Below are 19064 nucleotides of genomic sequence, written 5' to 3'. Positions count from 1 at the left end.
AGCTGCCACCCCGGGCACTGAGTCTTGCACCGGCATTTATTGGTATTTTCGGAGGTCCTCTGGTAATGTGGACTACATGTAGTCATACACATGCAACTCTCCTATGTATTGAGTATTGGTCGGACATTACCCTGTGATATGTTGAGTTTACGATGTGAAGAAGTGTCTTCACCACCTTCACTGTGACGAACGAGCTCGGGTATATACGGGCGTCCTTCCCCTTTCCCCCTTTTCCTTTCCGTCAGTCGTGTTGCATACGGCTGAGATGAGTTTCGTGTTCACGCTGCATTATTCATGTACCTGACAGCGTATACTAGATTCATTGTTACTAGGTACATACACCACTATACATAGTCATGTTGCATACAGCTGAGATTGACTGCCACTAGTTTCTACACGATACAGGTCGCACATAAAAAATGTGTTACTACCAGTGAATTACGAGGAAGGCTCTTATCTAGCTTGTTGGGGGTCAAATTAGCAAATCTAAGAGAAAATATGGAGCTGGCTAAGTCTGACCGCTGGTCCGGAAATTATGATATGCAAGACCATTCTGCTTCCTGGCTCTCAAGCACCCCTCATACCAGTGACACAGAGCACATGAGACTATGAGCTTCAAATCTTCTGTACATATATCCCAAGGTAGCGGGCTCTGCCGCCCGGAGGGTGGCGCTACCAGCCTTATGGACTCGGTGCGCAAGGAAAGAGGTGCGTGCAAACAGATCGCACAGATCTCAGTGTGGCTGTGCGCGAATTCGCAGCGATACGCTGTCGCAACACTGTAACACCAGCAGCCTGCTGCAACGCCCCAGATTATATATCCTTGTTAATGGATATTCAGCCTCCAACCAAAATCCAGAAATCCAGCATACCTCTATTCCTGTTCAGGTTATAAACGGCATCATATGCATGAGTCCCTACCCTTCTGCTCCCCATGGCCAGGGCTCCCCCTCATTACTTACAGCAATGCAATACCAGGTAGTCGGCACCAGCCTTTGAGGATTCAGCAGGTACTGGCATATTGTTGAGATTCCTATTTGTAAATACAGTCGGATATACGGCCAGTCAAGCCTGAGCCTAAGGGTAAACAACGAGTCCTTGCCTATCGTGACGTCACGGACTGCCGCCTGATCCCGCACTCAGCCTCCTCACTTTTTCCATGGCCGCTTCGCACCACCCCAAAACGGATTAGAGTACGGAGTCTTCCCAGCGTTGAGTCTCGATTCGGACATGCTGAAACCATCATGACCGCGGCTGTGGCGGGGCTTCACGAAGGAGAAGCGCCACATCGAGCTCGCAGGCCTGATACTTTGCTTCAGATGCCACATGTAGACGACCATAGCGGTGGCCGACAGCAGCAGGACGCCGCCCAATACACTGCCTATGATAACTGCATCGTTACTCGAAGGTTTGGTGATGGCGATGGATGCTGTGGTGGAGGCGGAAGGTGGGGGGGTAGAAGTACTAGTGCCACCAGCGGCTTCCCCTTCGTAGCTGAAAGCAGGTAGATATGAGAACAACTACACGGGAGAGCAGTCGTCTCACTCACGTGTATACAGCGTAATCAAAGAGGATGAGCGAAGAGTTGCCGCTGCCACCGACTATTACAGTTAGATTGTGAGCACCGTTTTCGAGCTTGTCGTTTCCGTAGACCAGCACGTTGTACTGGAACGGTAGCAAAGCATAGTTGGGGATGTGGGAATACGATCCGACGGGCTGGTTATCCAGTGCAAAACTTAGGTTGGTGAACCTGGTATAATCCCCATTTGTATTGTCCATGATACAGTATACGTAGATAGCAGTCCCTGGGTACCAACGGGCCATGAGGCTGAATTCGGCGGCAGAAGCAGATCAGGAATAAGAACATACCGTTGAAGGGGATGTCTAACCCTACTTGAATTGTGTCGTTATTAAATGTCGAGTCGTGCCAGGTGCCGTCGTGCGCAAAGGCGATCTGGGGTTTGGAGTCGCAGCGGCTACATTCGGGCCCGAGGGACCATCTCCCCTCAGGCGTGCTGGTGTACAAGGGATAGAATCCATTGAAGGGGTCGCCATACTGATCATCGATGGTATAATTTATCCCGCCAGAGACAAGCGTGAGGCAAGCGAAGCCAAAGAGAATGAGGGGGCTTATGCGCCAGCGCGGTCGGGTCGTGCAGGATACCATGGGAGCGTGCAACCCCCCTGGAGACGATGCACTTGGGTATATAAAGCGCATCCGCCTGCAGCACGAGGCATCAGATGTGTTGTACCTGATAGCGACGAACGAACATCTTCAAGAGACGGAAGGCGTGGACTAGAGATGTGGACGGAAAGAGTCGCAAAAGCCGAGTTGCACAGACGAAGGAACAGATCGCAGCCCGGAATCTCAGATCCCCGCGGCGTGCGTGGCTGTGCGCGAAGACTTCATTACCAATGGCTGACTGTGATTGGTCCGTGGCTGCAATGATGGTGAGTCTAACTAAGCATACGATACTACAAGTATCTTCACGTCACTATAGATCATGAAATAAATAGTCCAGATACCGCAAGTGATTGCAAGTCCAGGGATCTCATGTGCCCAGACGCCGCTCCTCATACTCCGGCGGCGGCGCGTTGTCCATCTCCCAAAGCATCTGCCTCTGCTCCGCTCTCAGCCGTTCTACCTCCTGCTGCAACGCCTCGATCTGCGTCCGCATCTCAGAGTCAGCACCAGCGCTGACCGAAGATGGTGGCGCAATGGAAGACGCCGGCCCCGTGCTCTGGGAGGCAGACGGCGAATGCGAAGTCAGTGTGCGCCGACGCTGCAGGTCGGCGACGTGCTGTTCCCTCTCACGGATTTGACGTGAGAGCTCTTCTTCACGCATAGCTGCTTTTGACCGTGGTGCTCGGCTCGAGTGTCCAGCAGCGGTAGTGGCGGCGACGGCGACGGCGGAAGCAGCTTCCGTGGGCAGCGTGGGTGCCTCGTTATGACCCGTCCCCACTCCGTACCCGTAGTCAGAACCTGGCACCCGAGTGCTAGTGCTCGCTGCATCCCTGAGTAGGAATGGCTGCGTCACCGCGTCACTGGACGATTCATTGTTGACAGCCGTGTAAGGCGTGAAAGTGCCCAGCGTCCGTCCATTTGAGGCGCCCGAACCATCGTCAGATTCGGCGAGATCGACTTTCTCTCGATTCCTTCGTCTTGAGATGCCGTCCACACCGAAATGACGTCTTCTAGAGTAGAGGAAGATACCAAGGACGAGCAGAGCAAGGCCTAGGACGCCTCCCACTACGCCGCCCACGATAGCGCCGATATTGGAGTGTTTGCTCGAGCGTGTCTCTGATGGGGGCGGTGAACTGGCTGTGGGTTGGGAGGACTGTGAAGACGTTGTAGAAAATACTGGGTCAGAGTCAAACCTGCGGGCGCCTGTGAGATCAAGAATTGGGGAAGAGAGTGGGGAGGGACGTACGTATACGTCGCATAATCGAACAAGACCAGCGAAGAATTTGTATCCCCTGTAGCTTCAATTTCCAGAAGATGCTGTCCATTCGCGATGGATTCATTCGCATAAACCGGTACGTTATACTGAAAATCGGTACTTGTCGTCGGCACGTGGACGAAATTCTTGCCAACGCCTTGACCATCCAGCCGGAAAGTGAGATTGGTTAGGGTGGTAGTGTACTGCACGGTGTTGGCGAGGATGCAATATGCGTAGATCGCCGTGCCTATCACAGCATATCGCTTCAGAAAAACATCCGAATGGCTGACGCTGCAAATCAGTGTGCGTACCATTGAAAGACAGGCTTATGATACGAGGCTCCGCATCTCCGGGGGTATGGGTGGAATCGTGCCAGGTGCCTCTGTACGCCTGGTTCGTGTCCGCGTGGATGTAGCAGCTGGTGCACGTCGAGCCCTGCTTCCACGCCGCGGCGGGAGAGTAGCCCGGCACGAGTCCCGTCACTTCGTCGCCGTATTCGTCGTCGATGGTCCGGTTGGTCAAGGTCGCGGATGCACTAAGAGACTGATAAAATAAGAACAGACACAAGAGAGCACGCCGGCACCTGGCAGGACTAGGGGGGAAGGGCAAAGAGAACATAGATGGAGGGCGCGTATAGCGACGACGACGAGGAGTGCCGCCCGACGCCGGGCCAAGTTGCAGCTATGAGTCCAGGTTTGCTGCGAAGGTCGCCAGGGGCTCATTTGAGGCTGTGTTCATGATTGTCCTGCCTGTGCCTGTCACGTGCATCCTTTTTCCCCGCCACGCGCCTTGCGTCAGTTGTCTGCATTTCTTCCCTTCCAACCACGCATCAGCTCGCCCTTGCTCACGGTGCACGATGTCGTCGCCGACCGCTGCCGCCAACGGCGACAACCCTCCAGAAAAGGAGACGTTCTCATTGCAGAATATCCTCAGCGCCAACCACGAAAATGTTGAGCACCCGACTGCGAAGGACGGGCCGGCGGAGGGGTGGGACGAGGAAACGTCTGGAAAGGCGCCGGTTGAGGGCTTCTGTGTCGAGTGTGAAGGTACGTTCATATATTGTGCGCAGTTATCGCTCTATGCTTATAAGTGCTTAAGACCAGCCTGCGCAGGTACGGTGCGAAACCTGCGGAGATGACTACTGCGAAGTGTGCTTCGCGGCACAACACAGGAAAGGCACCCGGAAGAGGCATGCCACCAAGGCACTCTCTGGTGCTGCACCGATCAAGAAAGCCAAGTCTACATTGAATGGCTCTGCAAAGCCTTCGGACAGTACATCCGAAGAGGTTCGTGGTGCTCACTCGACTCGTGCTTCCTGGCTATATCATGTCATACAGGCGGATGCAGAAGGTGCAGACTCTGAAGAGGGCCCAACGTGCCCCGAGTCGCCTGTTCCTGACGTCGTCCTCAGCTCGCAGCCGAAAGTAGGGTCCCAGGTCGGGGAATGGTTCGTGGAACGCTCAAAGTACATCCCCCTTCGGCTCACATTGAGTGAACGCAAGTTTCTGAGGCTGCTGGACGCCGCGCTGCAAGTCAGCGAGTACACCGACAAGATCGACACGATTGGCTTCGGGCTATCCAAGGCAAAACGCATAGTCCAGCAGATCCGCGAGCTGTGCGCGGTCATGTCGGGGCTGGTGCTCGCTGCGGACTATAAGCAGGGCCAGGAACTGTTCCAGGACCGGGACTTTGAGTCGAATTCGGAGTTCTACCAGCAGATATTCGAACTTGGGCGGAGGCACAAGATAATGAATCCTGACAAGATGCGAACCACGTATGGGAAGCTCATCTATCTGCTCCAGGTACGTAGATTCAATGTTCCGTTGCGTAGTGTATGTATCTGATACACCGTCTAGGATAGTCAAACACCCGAAGTGAAGGAACTCTTGAATTTCTCCTGCGTGAAGCCCATCAAGACAGTGCACAGCGTACTCGAAGAATACGGTGCTCTGGACCTACTTCGAGATCCTCTCGTCACACTCGCCACGATGGAAATCTATTCCGAAGGCCGCTCACGTCGCGATATCCAGAAGGAGATCAAAGCCAAGGAACGCGCCATAGAGACCCTCGCGTCCCGTTTCGAGCGCAAAGGTCTCAGCCAGGAGAACATCCGGCAGTGCCTGTACAGTATCGGCGACAACCATGCCTTCCTGCGCACGAACCGTGATCCCTGTGACAAGATGATTGGCTATCTCAAGCAGTACTTCGATCCTGTGCAAGCCAAGGATAGTAAATCGAGCTTAGCCATTCGAAGTGGGAAGGGAGGTGCCAGGCTGAGTCACGACCACGCAAAACAGTATGCGTATGTCATCCAGAGTCTGACCTTATGGAGGGAGATCTTGCATGGTGAGTCGCAGGAACGCTCATTACACTGCGCAATTCTGGAAATTGCTGATATTTTGTCTTGCAGATATGTTCCAATTGTGGTCGTTGGCCGAGCAAGATCTACTGTCAGAAAATGTGCCATACCGACTGCGTGACACCGGGCAGGGACTCAACCGAGTGCAGGCTGCACCCAAGACGTCCCGCTTGATGCACATCATCCTAAACCGCGCACAGAAAAGTATAGGAAGCTGGGTTGGATCCTCTGTAATCCACATGGGCGACCACAACGTACCAAATGCGTTGATGTTCATCGGTAAGCTTCTGTTTCGCAGCCTTACGTATCATGATTTTGACCGCGATACCTTCATACAGACAAATACTCCCAAATATACCGCATTCTCCTGCCTATATGCAATACCCTGTCTCAAATACCTGTGATCGCGGAGGAACGCCCCGCTATCAGGTCGTACATAGAGGATGAGTTCGGGTCTGTTGACAACTGCCGTAGAGAAATCCTCGGTGATTTTTTCAGACACGGCTTCGACGGCTCAGGAGCGGATAACTTCTATGACGCTGGTAGCTGTATCGATGGCCGGTTGACGAGCGCGTGGAATTGGTGCTCACTTCTAGAGAAGAAAAGATTCTTCCCGGTATTCCTCTTGACAGGTAAGCGTGCGCGCAGTCTTGCTATTCACGATATCGTCTGACTTGCCGGAATGTGTAGGGTTCACCGGTTTCGACGGTGACTGGTAGACATAGAATTTAGTTTCGCACTGGTCGTCAATGGATTTCATGCTACACTACGATCTATACAGAGCAGACACATCTGCATGCGCCTCCACGCTATACCTCAATAGGCGAGATATAGTACCAAAATACACAGGTAAAACTTCTAACATTAAGCAGCAGCCTGCACCTGCGTCGCCGCGTCGACGCCGTTTGTGGCGGGCGCCGAGTCGGCAGCATTCTTTTTCTGAGCAGTGGCAACAACTTCCAGGACGCTTGCCAACCCAGCCTTCCATGCGACCAGCCGCTGTTCCAGCAGCTGCCATTGCTCCCGCTCAAATGTGCGGGCTGTTGATCGCGTGATGTGTAATGTTTGCGACGTCTGAGACAATTTACCGGAGAGCAGACCAGCACGGATAACTTCAGACGAAATGACAATCAGCGCATATTCGTGAATAAATTTATATAGATATCTCACCGTCGATCACCCACTTCTCCACTTGTGAGGGGTCCACTTGCAGCACTTCGGCAACTTTGGTATAAGGCAGATCTTTTCCGAGATTATCAAAGCCAAGGGAGGCTAACGTCAGTAACCTGATTTTCCTCCCGAGCTGCTCTCTGTCGAGGTCTAGCCGCAAATAGTTTAGCGATGGAACCGCGCATAAGCTCTCGGACACTCACTGTATCTTTCAAAAGCATCCGGATGACTTTGCTCCCAAGACTGATACTCGGACAATCCGCCGTTCAAGAAAACTTGGAGAAGGGAGAACAATTCGTGTTCTTTGGACGCAACGACAGCATCCAGTTTGAAAAGGGGGTCGAAGTTGTATATTGGTAGACGGAGAGCAGCAGCGATGGCTTCGAGTGCGGCCGCCTGGGCTTCTGGAGAGGACGACGGTAAAGAGCGTACATAGGAGAGGGTGAACAGGTAGGCGGTCTCTCTGCGGTATTAGCGATGAATTAGGTGGCGGACCACTACCAGCGTCATGATGCACTCACGGCTGGCCAGATTTTGAGAATGCATCGGAAATGCTTTTCAGGAATTGACTCTTCTCCTCCGGTGTCACGTCCCATTCCTGCATCCATTTCTCAACATCGGCCCGTGAAATTTGGAGCACCTCGAGCTCATCATTGGTGCTGGCGATATCTAGGAGAGTTCTGTAGACAGGGAGGCGCAGTGGAGAACGCCGAGGGAGCGCGTTGAAGAGATTGGACAGTCTAATGAAGCTTCCTGGTCAGAAACGCAACGATCATATGGTGTCGATCCCGACGGGACATGATACGGACATTCGATATTTTATTGAGGACTCTGCGGAAGACAAGGAGATGACTTGAAGTAGATGCGAGACAGCCTCCTTCGTTTGCGTCGATTCAGTGGGATATACAGTCAGGAGATGCGAGTACAGGAGGTTGAAGAAGCCCTCGATCTCTAGAATGTTGTAAGGATGGTAATTTCCTAAACCATGTCCGACTTACCTTTCTCCGAGCCGTCTCCTAGCCCCTTCACTTGCACTACGACCATAGATAGAACCTTCTGCTGTTTCTCCACGTCTTCTGCAAGTGGCTTATCATTCTCAGACGTCCTTAGTGCATCTTGGAATGGGTGAATAAGTGTTGCCCGATCTTCGTCCGAACGGCCTCGTCCAATGTAATTCACTAACTCTTGCACCTAACGCAAAGGGCTGTTCAGTGTATGTCCACAAGAAGAATGATTTATACAGACCTGTTCCTCGAAAGTGCCCTCTGCAAAGACAGATACTATGTCCGTGACAGACATTTTAGCGGTATGCTCTGGTCGAAGGTAAGAAATTATGGGTGACAACAACGCCAAATACGGATGTACTTGGCCTCAAACACCTGCCACTGCTCCCTCAGACGTCTGCTAGTCCCATTACACTGAGCTGACAACTTGCTCTTCGCCGACGTACTCTGTTTATGGGAAGGTTTCCCCCAACAATGTGCCAAATATTCTGAGTGCTTGTTTGTCTACCTACCTGGTCCCGTCGAAGAGCCGTATGGAATACTCGCTCCGATCAGACATCTGTCCGGACCTCCTTACTTAGGTGCCATTATGTTGTTAGCTCTTTGAACTCTGTGCAAGCACTGCCGTAGTTCCCTGGAGACAGCTAATCTGTCACACATCTGGTGGCAATAGACTGAGTCCTCGCTCTCCACTTGGAAGCGCATATACGGAGAGATACGCATACTGGGTTCCCTGGGCATTTACCATTGTTCGAAGCCTCTGGAATGCGAGTTACCTGGCAAAGAAACTTCTTCGCGAATTCTTCGAGGTCGTCCGTGAAGCATGTGCTTGCTCTTAACTTGGCCTGCTGGCTTGAGCACGTCAAACCTTCGGGGCATCATACATGTTTCAGCTCCCTGCACAGCGAACACGCTCAGACCGCCGATCTGTCCTGGTTCGCAGCGAAGATGCCCACAATCGCTGCTAAGGTCCGTGATACGATAGTCCTGCCGCTGCTGCTCTCCGTCAAAAGGCCAGAGAATCCCGAATCAAGCTTCGTCTCAGGCGGGGCTTACTTGCGACTCAGCTGGTAAAACCTCGGTGCCGGAGACGTACAAAAGGACAAAATGACTGACACCAAACATAACCTAGCGCTTCTACTCCCCGTAAGCATTACGATCGACCGCATGCACTGCATTCTCATTTGGCCGGCGGCATGCACATGGAAGGAATTCCTGTGAAGGAAGTCTCCAGAAGTGTTGTCGCCGGCCTGATGATGACAATGGTCGTTCAAAGAAGAACCGTTATATTGATAGATTTATGCTCAGACTATATAAACCACTGTGGATGTCTTCTATGACTACAGCGGCCCCTTGACACTGGGACGGCGTCGTCATGAAAGTGTTCGTCTGGCTCTCCGTCGTGCTCTACGCTGTGTCGGTCACCGTTGCTGCGCCTCAAGGCTGCACTCATAAGGTCAAGGAGCAGATCGAGCCTCCCCGAGGCTGGGTGAAGCTAGCACCCGCTCCTCCTGACCACATCATCCATCTGCGGATCGCATTGCTACAGCCTAACTTCACTCAGCTCGAGCAGGCGCTGTATGAAGTTAGTGATCCGGATCATGCTCGCTATGGACAGCATCTATCCAAGGAGCAGGTAGAGGAGCTCGTGGCCCCTCATTCGGAAAGCATCAATGTCGTGGATGAATGGCTCGCCTCCCTTGGCATTCAGCAGAGCGAGCTCTCCCGATCTTCCGCAAAGGATTGGGTCAAGGTCAAGGTGCCAGTGAGTCTTGCAGAGAAGATGCTCGATACGGTGGGTATATTCGTCAGCTACTGCCGCCTCACAATAATCCATGTTCGTTAGACATATCACGTTTGGCAACACACGGAGTCCGGCGATACTATCGTCAGGACCACCCACTACGGCCTGCCCGAGGATGTCCACGGTCATGTGGAGCTAGTTCAGCCGACGACGATCTTTTCTCGGTTCAGAGGCATGAAGACCACGTATAGGTTGACCTCCAGCAATCAGCAGGCTTCGGACTCGGGTGCCGCTTCCATCCGTAGCGCCTCGGGCACCGTTGTCGATGCCAGTTGCAATTCCACTATCACGATAACCTGCCTCAAGGAGCTGTACAATGCGACTGGGTACAATTCCTCCGCCACGAACGGGAATACGATTGGAATCACGGGTTACCTTGAACAATACGCGAACTTCATGGACCTGCAATCGTTTTATGCTCAGCAGCGTCCCGACGCCGTCAATTCCACCTTCAAGGTTACGCTCATCAATGGTATAGCGTCTTCTGCTCATACGTAGTCTCCAATGCCACACTAATTTTTTGTTTGCTACGAAAGGAGGACAGAATAACCAGACTCTCTCTGCTGCAGGGATCGAAGCTGACCTTGATGTCGAATTCGCCTTCGGCTTGACCTATCCAACCCCTAGCTATTTCTACTCCACTGGGGGAAGCCCACCTTTCATACCGGACATGGATACTCCAACCGATACTAATGAGCCTTACGCCGAGGTGTGCTTTATTATGGCGTATACATCTGGATCGTCACCTTACCCTCCGCATTCCTAGTGGCTTGACTATATCCTTGGTGTGCCCAATCCACCTCAGACGATATCTACCAGTTACGGAGAGTAAGTCCTGCCCATGCGTGATTCTATCGCCATCTAAGCCTCGATTGCCTGCAGCGATGAGCAGACGGGTACTGTAGTCCAACCCACGCGGTCGTCGGGCCTGCTGACGAGTTCTATATAGTACCTGAGAGCTACGCTCAACGTGTATGTGCTAGTTTTGCCCAACTAGGTAGGCAATGAGCCCACGATCTTTGTCATCCGTCCGATATACTCACACGACGGTTTAGGTGCTCGAGGTGTATCTTTAATGTTCTCTTCCGGAGACGGCGGAGTTGGGGATGGGGACCCCGACCCTGCCACTCAGACATGCTATACTAACGATGGCCGCAACGTGACTCGTTTTATTCCTGGATTCCCAGCGAGCTGCCCATAGTATGTCGCAATTGCCATATGTCAGCCTGAGGGGTTCGCGAACTCACGGTTATTTCTAGCGTCACAGCTGTTGGTGGCACAACCTATGTTCCGGAGGTCGCGGTATTCTTCTCTGGTGGAGGATTTAGCATTTACGTGAGCGTCATGAACGTCAAACTGCCCAAGTCCTAATAGCCCCTCGCCTTTCAGTTCGCCCAGCCCTCGTACCAGACAGCAGCTGTGGCCAGTTACTTGGCCAAACTTGCCCCTGGCACCTACCAAGGTCTCTATAATCCGTAAGGACATTTATATTCAGTTACTCGTCTGCTCCCTGATTATGACTGCGGCAGTTACGGCCGGGTTAGTACCCTCGATGTTGCCTGTACCTCTTCACTTATCACTGATTTCTAGGCTATCCCGGATGTCTCCGCGCAAGCAAACTACTTCCTCGTGTGGAATGCAGGCGAGCCAATTTATGTTGGAGGCACTTCGGCCTCGTCCCCCACGTTTACTGGCTTCGTCTCACTTCTCAATGACGCATTGATATCCGCGGGACGGCCCCCACTGGGCTTCTTGAACCCTTTCTTATATAGCAGAGGAGTCGCTGGGTTGACAGACATTACTGCCGGCAACAACCCCGGTTGCGGTACGGAAGGCTTCAACGTGAGTATTCGCGCGTAACTCGCTGATATTGTCAAATAATCGTTAATGATCATTTTGATGATGGGTAGGCTACGGTTGGATGGGATCCAGGCAAGTTGTTGAACTGCGAGAAGTCGGGCTGGCTAACGATAACCATTGCAGTCACCGGCCTGGGCACTCCCAACTTCGGGCTGTTAAAGGACATTGTCCTCTCTTAAGCGAGCCTATTACCCTCGACGCTCTTACGGCCAATAACTCGAGTAGATATGCGGATGAAATACGCATGTAGGATAGTAAAGTGATGGATCAAAAGATCTCAATGTGTTATTTCCGCATCCTTTTCTTGAAACGCTCCATGACCTTAATCGAAAGGCATCAGACGTTTGCCTGCGACGACAAGCTGCAGTGACTCACCAGTTCGTCGGTCGCCATCTGTGGCCGCGAGCTATGGGACCGAGAGTGCTCCTCCTGCGGCGGGAGCCCCATCGCTTCCATCTTAGCGTCCCGCATGATGTCGGCGTCAGACTTAGGCCTGTAATTAGGGCGGAAAACTGATCTCGCCATGAGTCTGAGCCGAAGTGACGAGGATAGCACAAACTCCTACATCGTGCAGCAGCCAAATGTTCCTCATCATTATTAGTGTCGGGTTTCCGTTCTTTCCTCTGCTCAGCAACTACCCTCTTCAACTTTTCCGTCTCCTCGATGTTCTTTAATCGTACACTACGGTGCGAAACTTGCCCGTTAGCAAGAGCCATTCGATATAACCATATGACTTACTCCATTCCTAGATCCACCTCGGGAATTGCTGTCAACATAGCGACACTACTAGTGACGCTACCTTCTTCCGCTGCCTTCTTGTCCAGCTTATAGCGTTCGGATAGGCGGAAAAGTTCAGCATAAGGGTCTGCCGGTCCTTGGTCTTTATTATCCTCCTCGTCCGGTTTCCCATATCGAAGTTTCATGTTCTCCTCTATATAAGCCATCCTGCGACGGCCTCAATCCTTAGCTTGTCCAGCTATGTGACAAGACTCACATATGTTTGTCTGCATCCAAGACATTAGTCTGTTGAGTGAAATTGTTAGATCTGACAGCCTTTCGAGCTTTCAAAGCCTTGTCTTCCTCCCTAACTTTGCATGAGATTGGGTTTGAAGGGATAGACGAGCATCTTACTCGTCCTCCTCTGCTGCATCTTTAGCTCCCGACCCTCCTACTCCTGCCCTGAGGCCGCCCCGCTCTTCCTCTTCTTCAAGGGGTCTCTTCTTTTTCTTCTTGACCTCGCCTTTGTTGAGCTTAGTGACATCGATACCTTCCCTAGCTCGTCTTAGCTTGCGGAGTTCTATGAGATCCTCGAGGCTGAGTTGTTAAACCATGGGGCAGACAACTTGATAGGTTCAGCCACTCACCCGAGCTTCTCTTCTCCTTCCTGCTCTTCTGGCTGAGGAACGCTATCCTCTTCGATATCTACGGACCGCTCCCGTAGCTGAGGCTGGGGTCTGCTTCGCTTTTTGATCATGGTTACACCCAGTGCACCGACATTAACGCGGAGACGAACACGATTGCTAGAACCTGATTCAGACGTCGACTACACGCTTCCGCTGGCAGAGCACGTTCACGTTTCAAGTAAGGTCGACCGTTTACAAATGCCCCACAGGCCACAGCAGATGTCCTTCGAATTCGCATGTGCCCTATAAGCATAATACAGAAGTACAACATATTACATAACCGCAGTAACCAACTCCATGCCGCCTTCTATGGTGATTCTGACCTGGAGCGAGTACCGTCGAACGGAACCGCATGTACAGAGCGCATAGTGGTAGTCAACAAAGACTCCGGTGCACGGACTCCGCCACGTCGCAGGCGAGGTGCAACGGCGCGAGAAATCTCCCATCTGTGCCGGTGCTCAGCATTCCTTGACGAAGCTTCTGTGGGAGGACTTTGCGGGCGACGGTCGAGCGTGTGAGAGGCTGCTATCAAGGAAGAGACGGGTGAGAGAAACCGATCCGATGTATGTGTATTGTCTGAAATCGTAGCTGGTTCCTCGGTCAGCGTAGAACTGGGAGCAGGTTCATCGGCTGCTACATGTCGCCATGACGGTAGATGGACCTCTAATCGACGTGTTGGCGTCGAATCTGAGCGGGGAAGCGGCAGGCCCTGAGAGGGGATGACGGGGGTCGGCACGTGTGCACCGGGCGCATCATCTGCAGCAGAAGTAGAACTGCCCGCCGCAGCCCGTCTCAACTCTAAACGACGACGTGAGGTGAAGTCATTGAAATCCAACCTTCGTGAATGAGTCGGCCGGCGAATGGGGCCTTGGCGAGATAAGAAAGGTGGAGGACTACGCAACATTTCCGGTGGAGGAGGCAGCCACGTAGAGAACGACTCTTCTCCAGGGGAATGCTCATCCGCCGCGTTATTTTCCACCGGTTCGCCAGTTTGCTGCTCTCCACTCGCCGAGCCAGTTTGCGACCGAGAAAGGCGGCGTGCACCCCAGTCCCAATAAGCATCGTAAAGTTCCCTAAGACCTCCCGGTGGCGAGGGCCTATTTTGCATGGGAGCGAAATCATCGTTCTGGTCTTCGTCGTCCATGGTCATATGATCTGGTGGTAGCGCCAGATACTCAGTGAGATTGATACTTCTCCGAGACGAATAGCGAGGGATGGTCCGAGATCGATGAATAGGCGTGGTGCTAGCCAGCGTCCTGAGCGCTTTTGACGTGGAATCACATATCATTCGACGGTCAGCTTCTTTCGTCCTCGCTCGCCTATCCGCTAGTTCCTACTCAGGGATGGTCAACGACGCTAATCTCCAAAGAGCAACACACAACACGCACTTTGACCATGGTTTCGATCATTGACGCTGTGAAGGAATCACCCTCGTCGAGATCCTGTACGAATGTCTCGTAGCTTATCGTCGGCTGTCCCTCCTCCAGCTTCGACCTTTGGATAGCACCCTGCCTGTTCGAACGAGTTGTCTGAGTAACACGACTTGCATCCAATATCTGAAGAGACGCACACCAAGCGTTTGACCTTCGAGCGAAGGACATCATCGTGATATTCAGAAGTCCTGGTGGCGGGAGAATCAGAGTCGCCCTCGTAAGCATGATACTAGTGTGAGACTCACCACTTTCCCATATCTCCTGGGGACCGGTACGGGGCTCAGGGAGCGCACAAACACACGGATCCGCCGTGAGACTGAGCACAATGGCGGTAACTTGCAACTCGCACTGTGGGCGGCTGTGGTCAAGCCATGGTGGCAGCAACGGGTAAACAGGGCCAAACATGAAGTGTGGCTGATTATCCTCCGAAGATAGCATTGCATGCAGCGAGATCCACAAAAGCTGACATTATAGATACGATACACTCCTATAGGGTATGAGTAGTATAGCCCACAAACGAGAGATTGAAAGGAGTGTATACTACTGTGGTGCGGGCTCTTCAGTCTCAGCTCCAGGGCTAGTACCGTTAGCCGGTTTGGCGGTCGAAGTTCGTGAGGCAGCGGCAGCGGCGCCAGGGCGGTCTTTGCTGCTCAGAAGACTCTGGAAGAAGTTCTGGAGTACCTCGTGCTGTGTTTGACCAGTAGGACTGGGCGATCCTACATTAGCTGGCGACCCCGACGTCGAACGTCCGAGCCCGTGCGGGGCGCCCGTGCCACCAGTGGCGAGAGTGGCTGTGGGCCGACTGGAAGCTCTGGATATCTTTCGAGGAACCTCTCCTCCAGCCTGAGTTGCCACTGCACCGCTGCCGGTTTCCATATCCGTGAGGGCACGTTCCACATTCGGCAAGTTGAAGCTGCTGCTTCCCAGAGGACCAACGATACCAGCCGCTGTTGAGGCTTCGGCTGGATTGCGGAATGCACCGCGAGGATCGCGGTCCGGTTTCTTCGCGTTCTCGTCGTAATGCTTCGCCAGGAAAACCTGTTCAGGCGTGGGCATATTGAGGGGAGGGAGCGGTGGGGGCTATAGAGAAAGTGAATAACTTATGCACAGCGTAAGTCACGGTCGACTCACTTTCGTGCTGTTATCCGGTACCAGGGTCCTGTACAGCTTCTGGGCAGAGGGATCCTCTGGCATCCCCCCTTCAGCCGTTTCAATGTCGTTCTCCCAGGCTTCACCCCATAGCTTAGCATCAAAGCCCTCCCTTAGCACAGCAATCTTGCCCCAGCTATCCCACCCTGCTGGGACAATTATGCGATCACGATCCAAAGCATTAGGTTTGTGTTGGAAGGGGAAAGGATTTCGTATGGGTGCGGGGGCCTCTGTGCCGGTTGACATGCCTGGAGACGGCGCTGGAGGCGTAAATAACATGTGTAATGTGTACTGCCGGAGGACTTGAAGTGTAGCTGGGAGGGGGGTGGTATAGAACAGGGCGGCGCCGTCTGGCGAGACAACTTCAGGATTATCATTCGGTCGTCGAAAGTTGCAAGACGTACATTTCAGACATATCGTGCGGAGTACTTGCATCACACCATCTGTCCGCTCTTCCCACTCACCGCCCTTCCCTTTGACCATAACACCCATTCCCGAGGCACCACCCCCTAGCTCCGAGTTGTCGTCGATTAGATCGGCCTTCGTACAAGTCACTATGATCGGCACTCCGGCTGAATTGTGAGTCAATGTCCCCGGCCCTAATGGTAGGATCGTATTTGATAGGTTGGTTGTCGGCGGCAGAGGATCAGCGGAGGGTTCGGCATAGTGCTGCAGGAGGAATTGTACTGAGAGGTGGCAGCTTCAGTGACAATACGATCAAACCAATGATTTTACTTACACCGTTCCCGATTCTCTTCTCGTGTTATTTCTAGTTCACGTGAACCGTCCCCCTTTGCCCATTTCTCAACCCAGCATAACCACGTTTCTAACTCCTCTACGAAAGTCCACGGTTTCGTCCAGTCGAGAGCGATCATGACTAAAGTATGGGGTAGGGATGTCCGAGATGGTAAGAAATGAGGGAGGAGGGCTGTATACGAGGTAGCGGCCGATGGAACTGTGTATACAGACAGCCTGGCGAGGGTATCTAAACGTGTCCGACATTCAGATCACACCATAGACCCAGGGAAAAAACCGCGGACCTTCATCTGCATCATCTCTAATGTCAGCCCAGTCATAACCCAGTGCGAAGTCTGAGCGTAATTCCTCTTTCCCGTCTTCAGCCTCGACGGATTTCTGCAGCAGCGCAGAGGCTAATGTCGACTTTCCCGATGACGGCTGGCCTAGCAGAAGCACTTGTTTCGATGGTATCGCCCGTGTCGAGGAGACGGAGTCGAGAATGGACGACCATAAGTCTTGCGGAGGTGCCTCTGGCGTGGACGAGCGTGAAACCTCCATCTCTTGCGACCGAGACGCGTCTGAACTGTAAATGAAAGCATCAAGCGACGCGTTTAGCAGCTCCGAATTCGAACTCCGGTCTACGCGCTCTTGCTCTGGCTCAACCACCATGGCCACCCAAGTACAGGTCCCTGAGCACAAGCTATTGGAAAGTCCCAATTCTCGGACTATTGAAGTGAATGGTTGGGTGATTACGGCGACGACTAACCCGATCGCAAGTGCTGCCGATGCCGACGCCCTCCAGGCCTCCGTGGGCTTCCCTTTGCCAGAGATGACCTTCAGCCGCAACTCGCTCGAGCTGGTGCATCGCCCATCAGGCTGGAAGTACTCCTTCAACACGCAGGATGCACTCAGGGCTGTGAAGAACGGGGAACTTGGTGAAGGGGACGGCGGCGTCAAGGTTGGTTACGCTGATGCGTGGCTCAAGAGTCGGTGTGTAAGACTCGCGGTGGATTATTGGTTCCATTGACATCTGGAGCAGCACAGGCCCTTCGTCTGAACTCCCCATGCCCGAGACCTCGCCCACGAAGCCGTATGACTGGACATACACCACCACATACGCAGGGCAGGCTGGTGGTCCTGAGGCATCCGCATCTTGGATTGAAGCGGACAAGGAAAACAAATCGCACGTCATTCCCATTCAAGAGCTCATGCGGCCAGACCCCATCTTGTTCTATGCGGAGATCCCTCTATTCGAGGATGAACTGCACGATAATGGTTCTTCAAACCTGCTTGTGCGCATCGTAAGTAGGTGCCCTAGTCGTCAGCCGCTATACATGGTACATTGACTAATGTCCATGATGTAGCGCGTGATGCCGACATGCGTATTCATCCTGTCTCGTTTCACGCTTCGGGTTGATGGTGTGCTGTTCCGCACTTACGATACTCGACTCTATCACTCGTTCAGCTCCTCGCCTCCAACCATATTGAGAGAGTCAAGCGGATGGGAGGCGCCCTATGATCGCGTTAAGAGGGTTTGTTTTTCCGTCTTATACCTACACAAGACGGAAGGACTGATGTGGATTTTCTCAACAGCTTCTGCCCAAGAGGAACGACCTTATGCCTCTCACAGATCCGACTTGGATAGCCAAGACGCTGTCAGAGATGCCCTTGGACGTCTCGCAAGGCTCCGGTGCAGGAACACAATGGCGCGGTCTCGGGACGCACGTCGATGTGATCAAACTCAGCGAATCATGAGATGTAACCCGTGAAACGCAGATCAACGGTAATCTACGCAAGCCGCGATAGCGTACGTCTGCTGATCGCTGCTCATAGAACCAGCATGGATCTGCTGCTCGACTGTCCGAGTTTCGCTCCTGTACGATACTCTAGAAGCAAATAAACTGCACTGTACTGCTATAAAGCATGCATCGAGGAAAGACCCCAAATAGCATCATGACTCATGAGATATGAGGACGCCGTCCGACTGCTGGTCCTCCTCCGGCTGGAGCCTTTCCTACTTGACTTGAAACCCCGATTCATCTTTGAGCTTCACTGAATATGTCGCGATGCTCCGAATGCTTGTTGGGAATGCTTCACCGCACAAAACGCCAAATTGTGCACCGCGCGTATTCCTAGTGTATTGTACAATACTGTCAGAATACCCGTACAATACGCCAATTTGAGAATACTCACCTTGCGTATTTTACGGGATGTTAGAATACGTCTTGTGACTTAACGATTTCTGCACGTGAAGCTGACGCGTCCAAGTCGCGTCGCGTCGACGCGCATGTACTCAGCTGCAGCTGCTGTGCTTCCACCTCCTGCTCGTCCCTGTGTCCCTCCCAACGGCTGCAATTGCAGTCGTCTACTAGTGCCCGTGTTCGGGTAGTGTTATCTTATGCCATCTTAGCGGGCAGGGAACAGTGCTAGTAATGAAAGATGGCTGGACCGGGAGTCAGTACCAGTGTCTTATTTTCTACCTTTTTTTGCAACCATTTTGATTGAGCTATAGCGAACGCAAAGAGTTCCCTGTTATTGCTCAAAATGCTCACAACATCCGGACGGCTATGTAATACAAACAAAACAAACCAACCGGCTTCACATGAAGGCCCATCCGCAGCCCCGAGCTCCTGCAGCCGATAACCCGCCCCCCGCAATCATGAGCTCTCCCGCGCGTCCAGCAAACAACTACGACAATGATTGG

General features: G+C 52.8%; 9 protein-coding genes across 9 annotated transcripts; 3 read left to right on the top strand and 6 right to left on the bottom strand.

Moving 5' to 3' along the window:
* Window positions 1-1148: 1148 nt before the first annotated feature.
* GLOTRDRAFT_125497 (uncharacterized protein) lies at window positions 1149-2167 on the bottom strand (the record flags this gene model as incomplete). Its single annotated transcript, XM_007864053.1, has 3 exons — window positions 1149-1494; window positions 1550-1805; window positions 1870-2167. The coding sequence occupies 3 exons, from the start codon at window positions 2165-2167 to the stop codon at window positions 1149-1151; spliced, it is 900 nt and encodes a 299-aa protein (XP_007862244.1).
* A 385-nt stretch (window positions 2168-2552) lies between these two features.
* On the bottom strand, window positions 2553-4058 carry GLOTRDRAFT_103233 (uncharacterized protein; the record flags this gene model as incomplete). Its single annotated transcript, XM_007864052.1, has 3 exons — window positions 2553-3378; window positions 3432-3687; window positions 3752-4058. 3 exons carry the CDS (start codon window positions 4056-4058, stop codon window positions 2553-2555), a joined length of 1389 nt encoding a protein of 462 aa, XP_007862243.1.
* A 268-nt stretch (window positions 4059-4326) lies between these two features.
* On the top strand, window positions 4327-6518 carry GLOTRDRAFT_24934 (uncharacterized protein; the record flags this gene model as incomplete). Its single annotated transcript, XM_007863457.2, has 7 exons — window positions 4327-4486; window positions 4539-4726; window positions 4778-5242; window positions 5297-5786; window positions 5851-6078; window positions 6138-6431; window positions 6490-6518. Coding segments are annotated over 7 exons (1854 nt in total), but the record flags the coding sequence as incomplete, so codon positions are not given.
* A 193-nt stretch (window positions 6519-6711) lies between these two features.
* GLOTRDRAFT_23467 (uncharacterized protein) lies at window positions 6712-8268 on the bottom strand (the record flags this gene model as incomplete). Its single annotated transcript, XM_007863445.1, has 7 exons — window positions 6712-6911; window positions 6970-7119; window positions 7173-7432; window positions 7491-7709; window positions 7779-7920; window positions 7968-8160; window positions 8215-8268. Coding segments are annotated over 7 exons (1218 nt in total), but the record flags the coding sequence as incomplete, so codon positions are not given.
* A 1080-nt stretch (window positions 8269-9348) lies between these two features.
* On the top strand, window positions 9349-11816 carry GLOTRDRAFT_125493 (subtilisin-like protein; the record flags this gene model as incomplete). Its single annotated transcript, XM_007864051.1, has 12 exons — window positions 9349-9768; window positions 9820-10249; window positions 10314-10486; window positions 10544-10605; window positions 10660-10673; window positions 10727-10774; window positions 10833-10977; window positions 11037-11112; window positions 11167-11252; window positions 11307-11316; window positions 11368-11619; window positions 11688-11816. 12 exons carry the CDS (start codon window positions 9349-9351, stop codon window positions 11814-11816), a joined length of 1845 nt encoding a protein of 614 aa, XP_007862242.1.
* On the bottom strand, window positions 11807-13113 carry GLOTRDRAFT_70395 (uncharacterized protein; the record flags this gene model as incomplete). The annotated part of the gene is made up of 7 exons (XM_007864050.1): window positions 11807-11958; window positions 12013-12149; window positions 12203-12318; window positions 12376-12582; window positions 12632-12721; window positions 12769-12951; window positions 13002-13113. Coding segments are annotated over 7 exons (881 nt in total), but the record flags the coding sequence as incomplete, so codon positions are not given.
* A 112-nt stretch (window positions 13114-13225) lies between these two features.
* On the bottom strand, window positions 13226-14767 carry GLOTRDRAFT_109571 (uncharacterized protein). The gene is made up of 4 exons (XM_007864049.1): window positions 14719-14767; window positions 14611-14661; window positions 14429-14552; window positions 13226-14373 (listed from the first exon to the last, which is right to left on the bottom strand). Exons 1-4 carry the CDS (start codon window positions 14727-14729, stop codon window positions 13348-13350), a joined length of 1212 nt encoding a protein of 403 aa, XP_007862240.1. The 5' UTR covers window positions 14730-14767; the 3' UTR covers window positions 13226-13347.
* Window positions 14768-15013: 246 nt separating this feature from the next.
* Window positions 15014-16930, bottom strand: GLOTRDRAFT_113948 (uncharacterized protein; the record flags this gene model as incomplete). Its single annotated transcript, XM_007864048.1, has 5 exons — window positions 16663-16930; window positions 16362-16607; window positions 16027-16308; window positions 15605-15972; window positions 15014-15553 (listed from the first exon to the last, which is right to left on the bottom strand). The coding sequence occupies exons 1-5, from the start codon at window positions 16916-16918 to the stop codon at window positions 15014-15016; spliced, it is 1692 nt and encodes a 563-aa protein (XP_007862239.1). The 5' UTR covers window positions 16919-16930.
* Window positions 16931-17001: 71 nt separating this feature from the next.
* Window positions 17002-18339, top strand: GLOTRDRAFT_70388 (TIP41-domain-containing protein). Its single transcript, XM_007864047.1, has 5 exons — window positions 17002-17350; window positions 17400-17661; window positions 17725-17892; window positions 17954-18143; window positions 18194-18339. The coding sequence occupies exons 1-4, from the start codon at window positions 17028-17030 to the stop codon at window positions 18113-18115; spliced, it is 915 nt and encodes a 304-aa protein (XP_007862238.1). The 5' UTR covers window positions 17002-17027; the 3' UTR covers window positions 18116-18143; window positions 18194-18339.
* The last annotated feature ends 725 nt before the right edge of the window (window positions 18340-19064 follow it).

This window comes from Gloeophyllum trabeum (assembly GCF_000344685.1).
Source record: "Gloeophyllum trabeum ATCC 11539 unplaced genomic scaffold GLOTRscaffold_00002, whole genome shotgun sequence".
NCBI lineage: Eukaryota > Fungi > Basidiomycota > Agaricomycetes > Gloeophyllales > Gloeophyllaceae > Gloeophyllum > Gloeophyllum trabeum.
Note: the sequence above shows the minus strand (reverse complement) of the source record. Positions and strands in the feature narration are given on the sequence as shown.

What these genes read in the sequence shown, in the direction of transcription:
- GLOTRDRAFT_70388 (XM_007864047.1), top strand. Translation starts at nt 17,028, where the DNA reads ATGGCCACCCAAGTACAGGTCCCTGAGCACAAGCTATTGGAAAGTCCC. An exon ending in CAAACCTGCTTGTGCGCATC is followed by an intron (nt 17,662 to 17,724) that starts GTAAGTAGGTGC and finishes TCCATGATGTAG; the next exon opens with CGCGTGATGCCGACATGCGT. An exon ending in CCTATGATCGCGTTAAGAGG is followed by an intron (nt 17,893 to 17,953) that starts GTTTGTTTTTCC and finishes TTTTCTCAACAG; the next exon opens with CTTCTGCCCAAGAGGAACGA.
- GLOTRDRAFT_109571 (XM_007864049.1), bottom strand. An exon ending in TCGAAGGTCAAACGCTTGGT is followed by an intron (nt 14,553 to 14,610) that starts GTGCGTCTCTTC and finishes TCGTTCGAACAG; the next exon opens with GCAGGGTGCTATCCAAAGGT. An exon ending in TGATCGAAACCATGGTCAAA is followed by an intron (nt 14,374 to 14,428) that starts GTGCGTGTTGTG and finishes ATCCCTGAGTAG; the next exon opens with GAACTAGCGGATAGGCGAGC.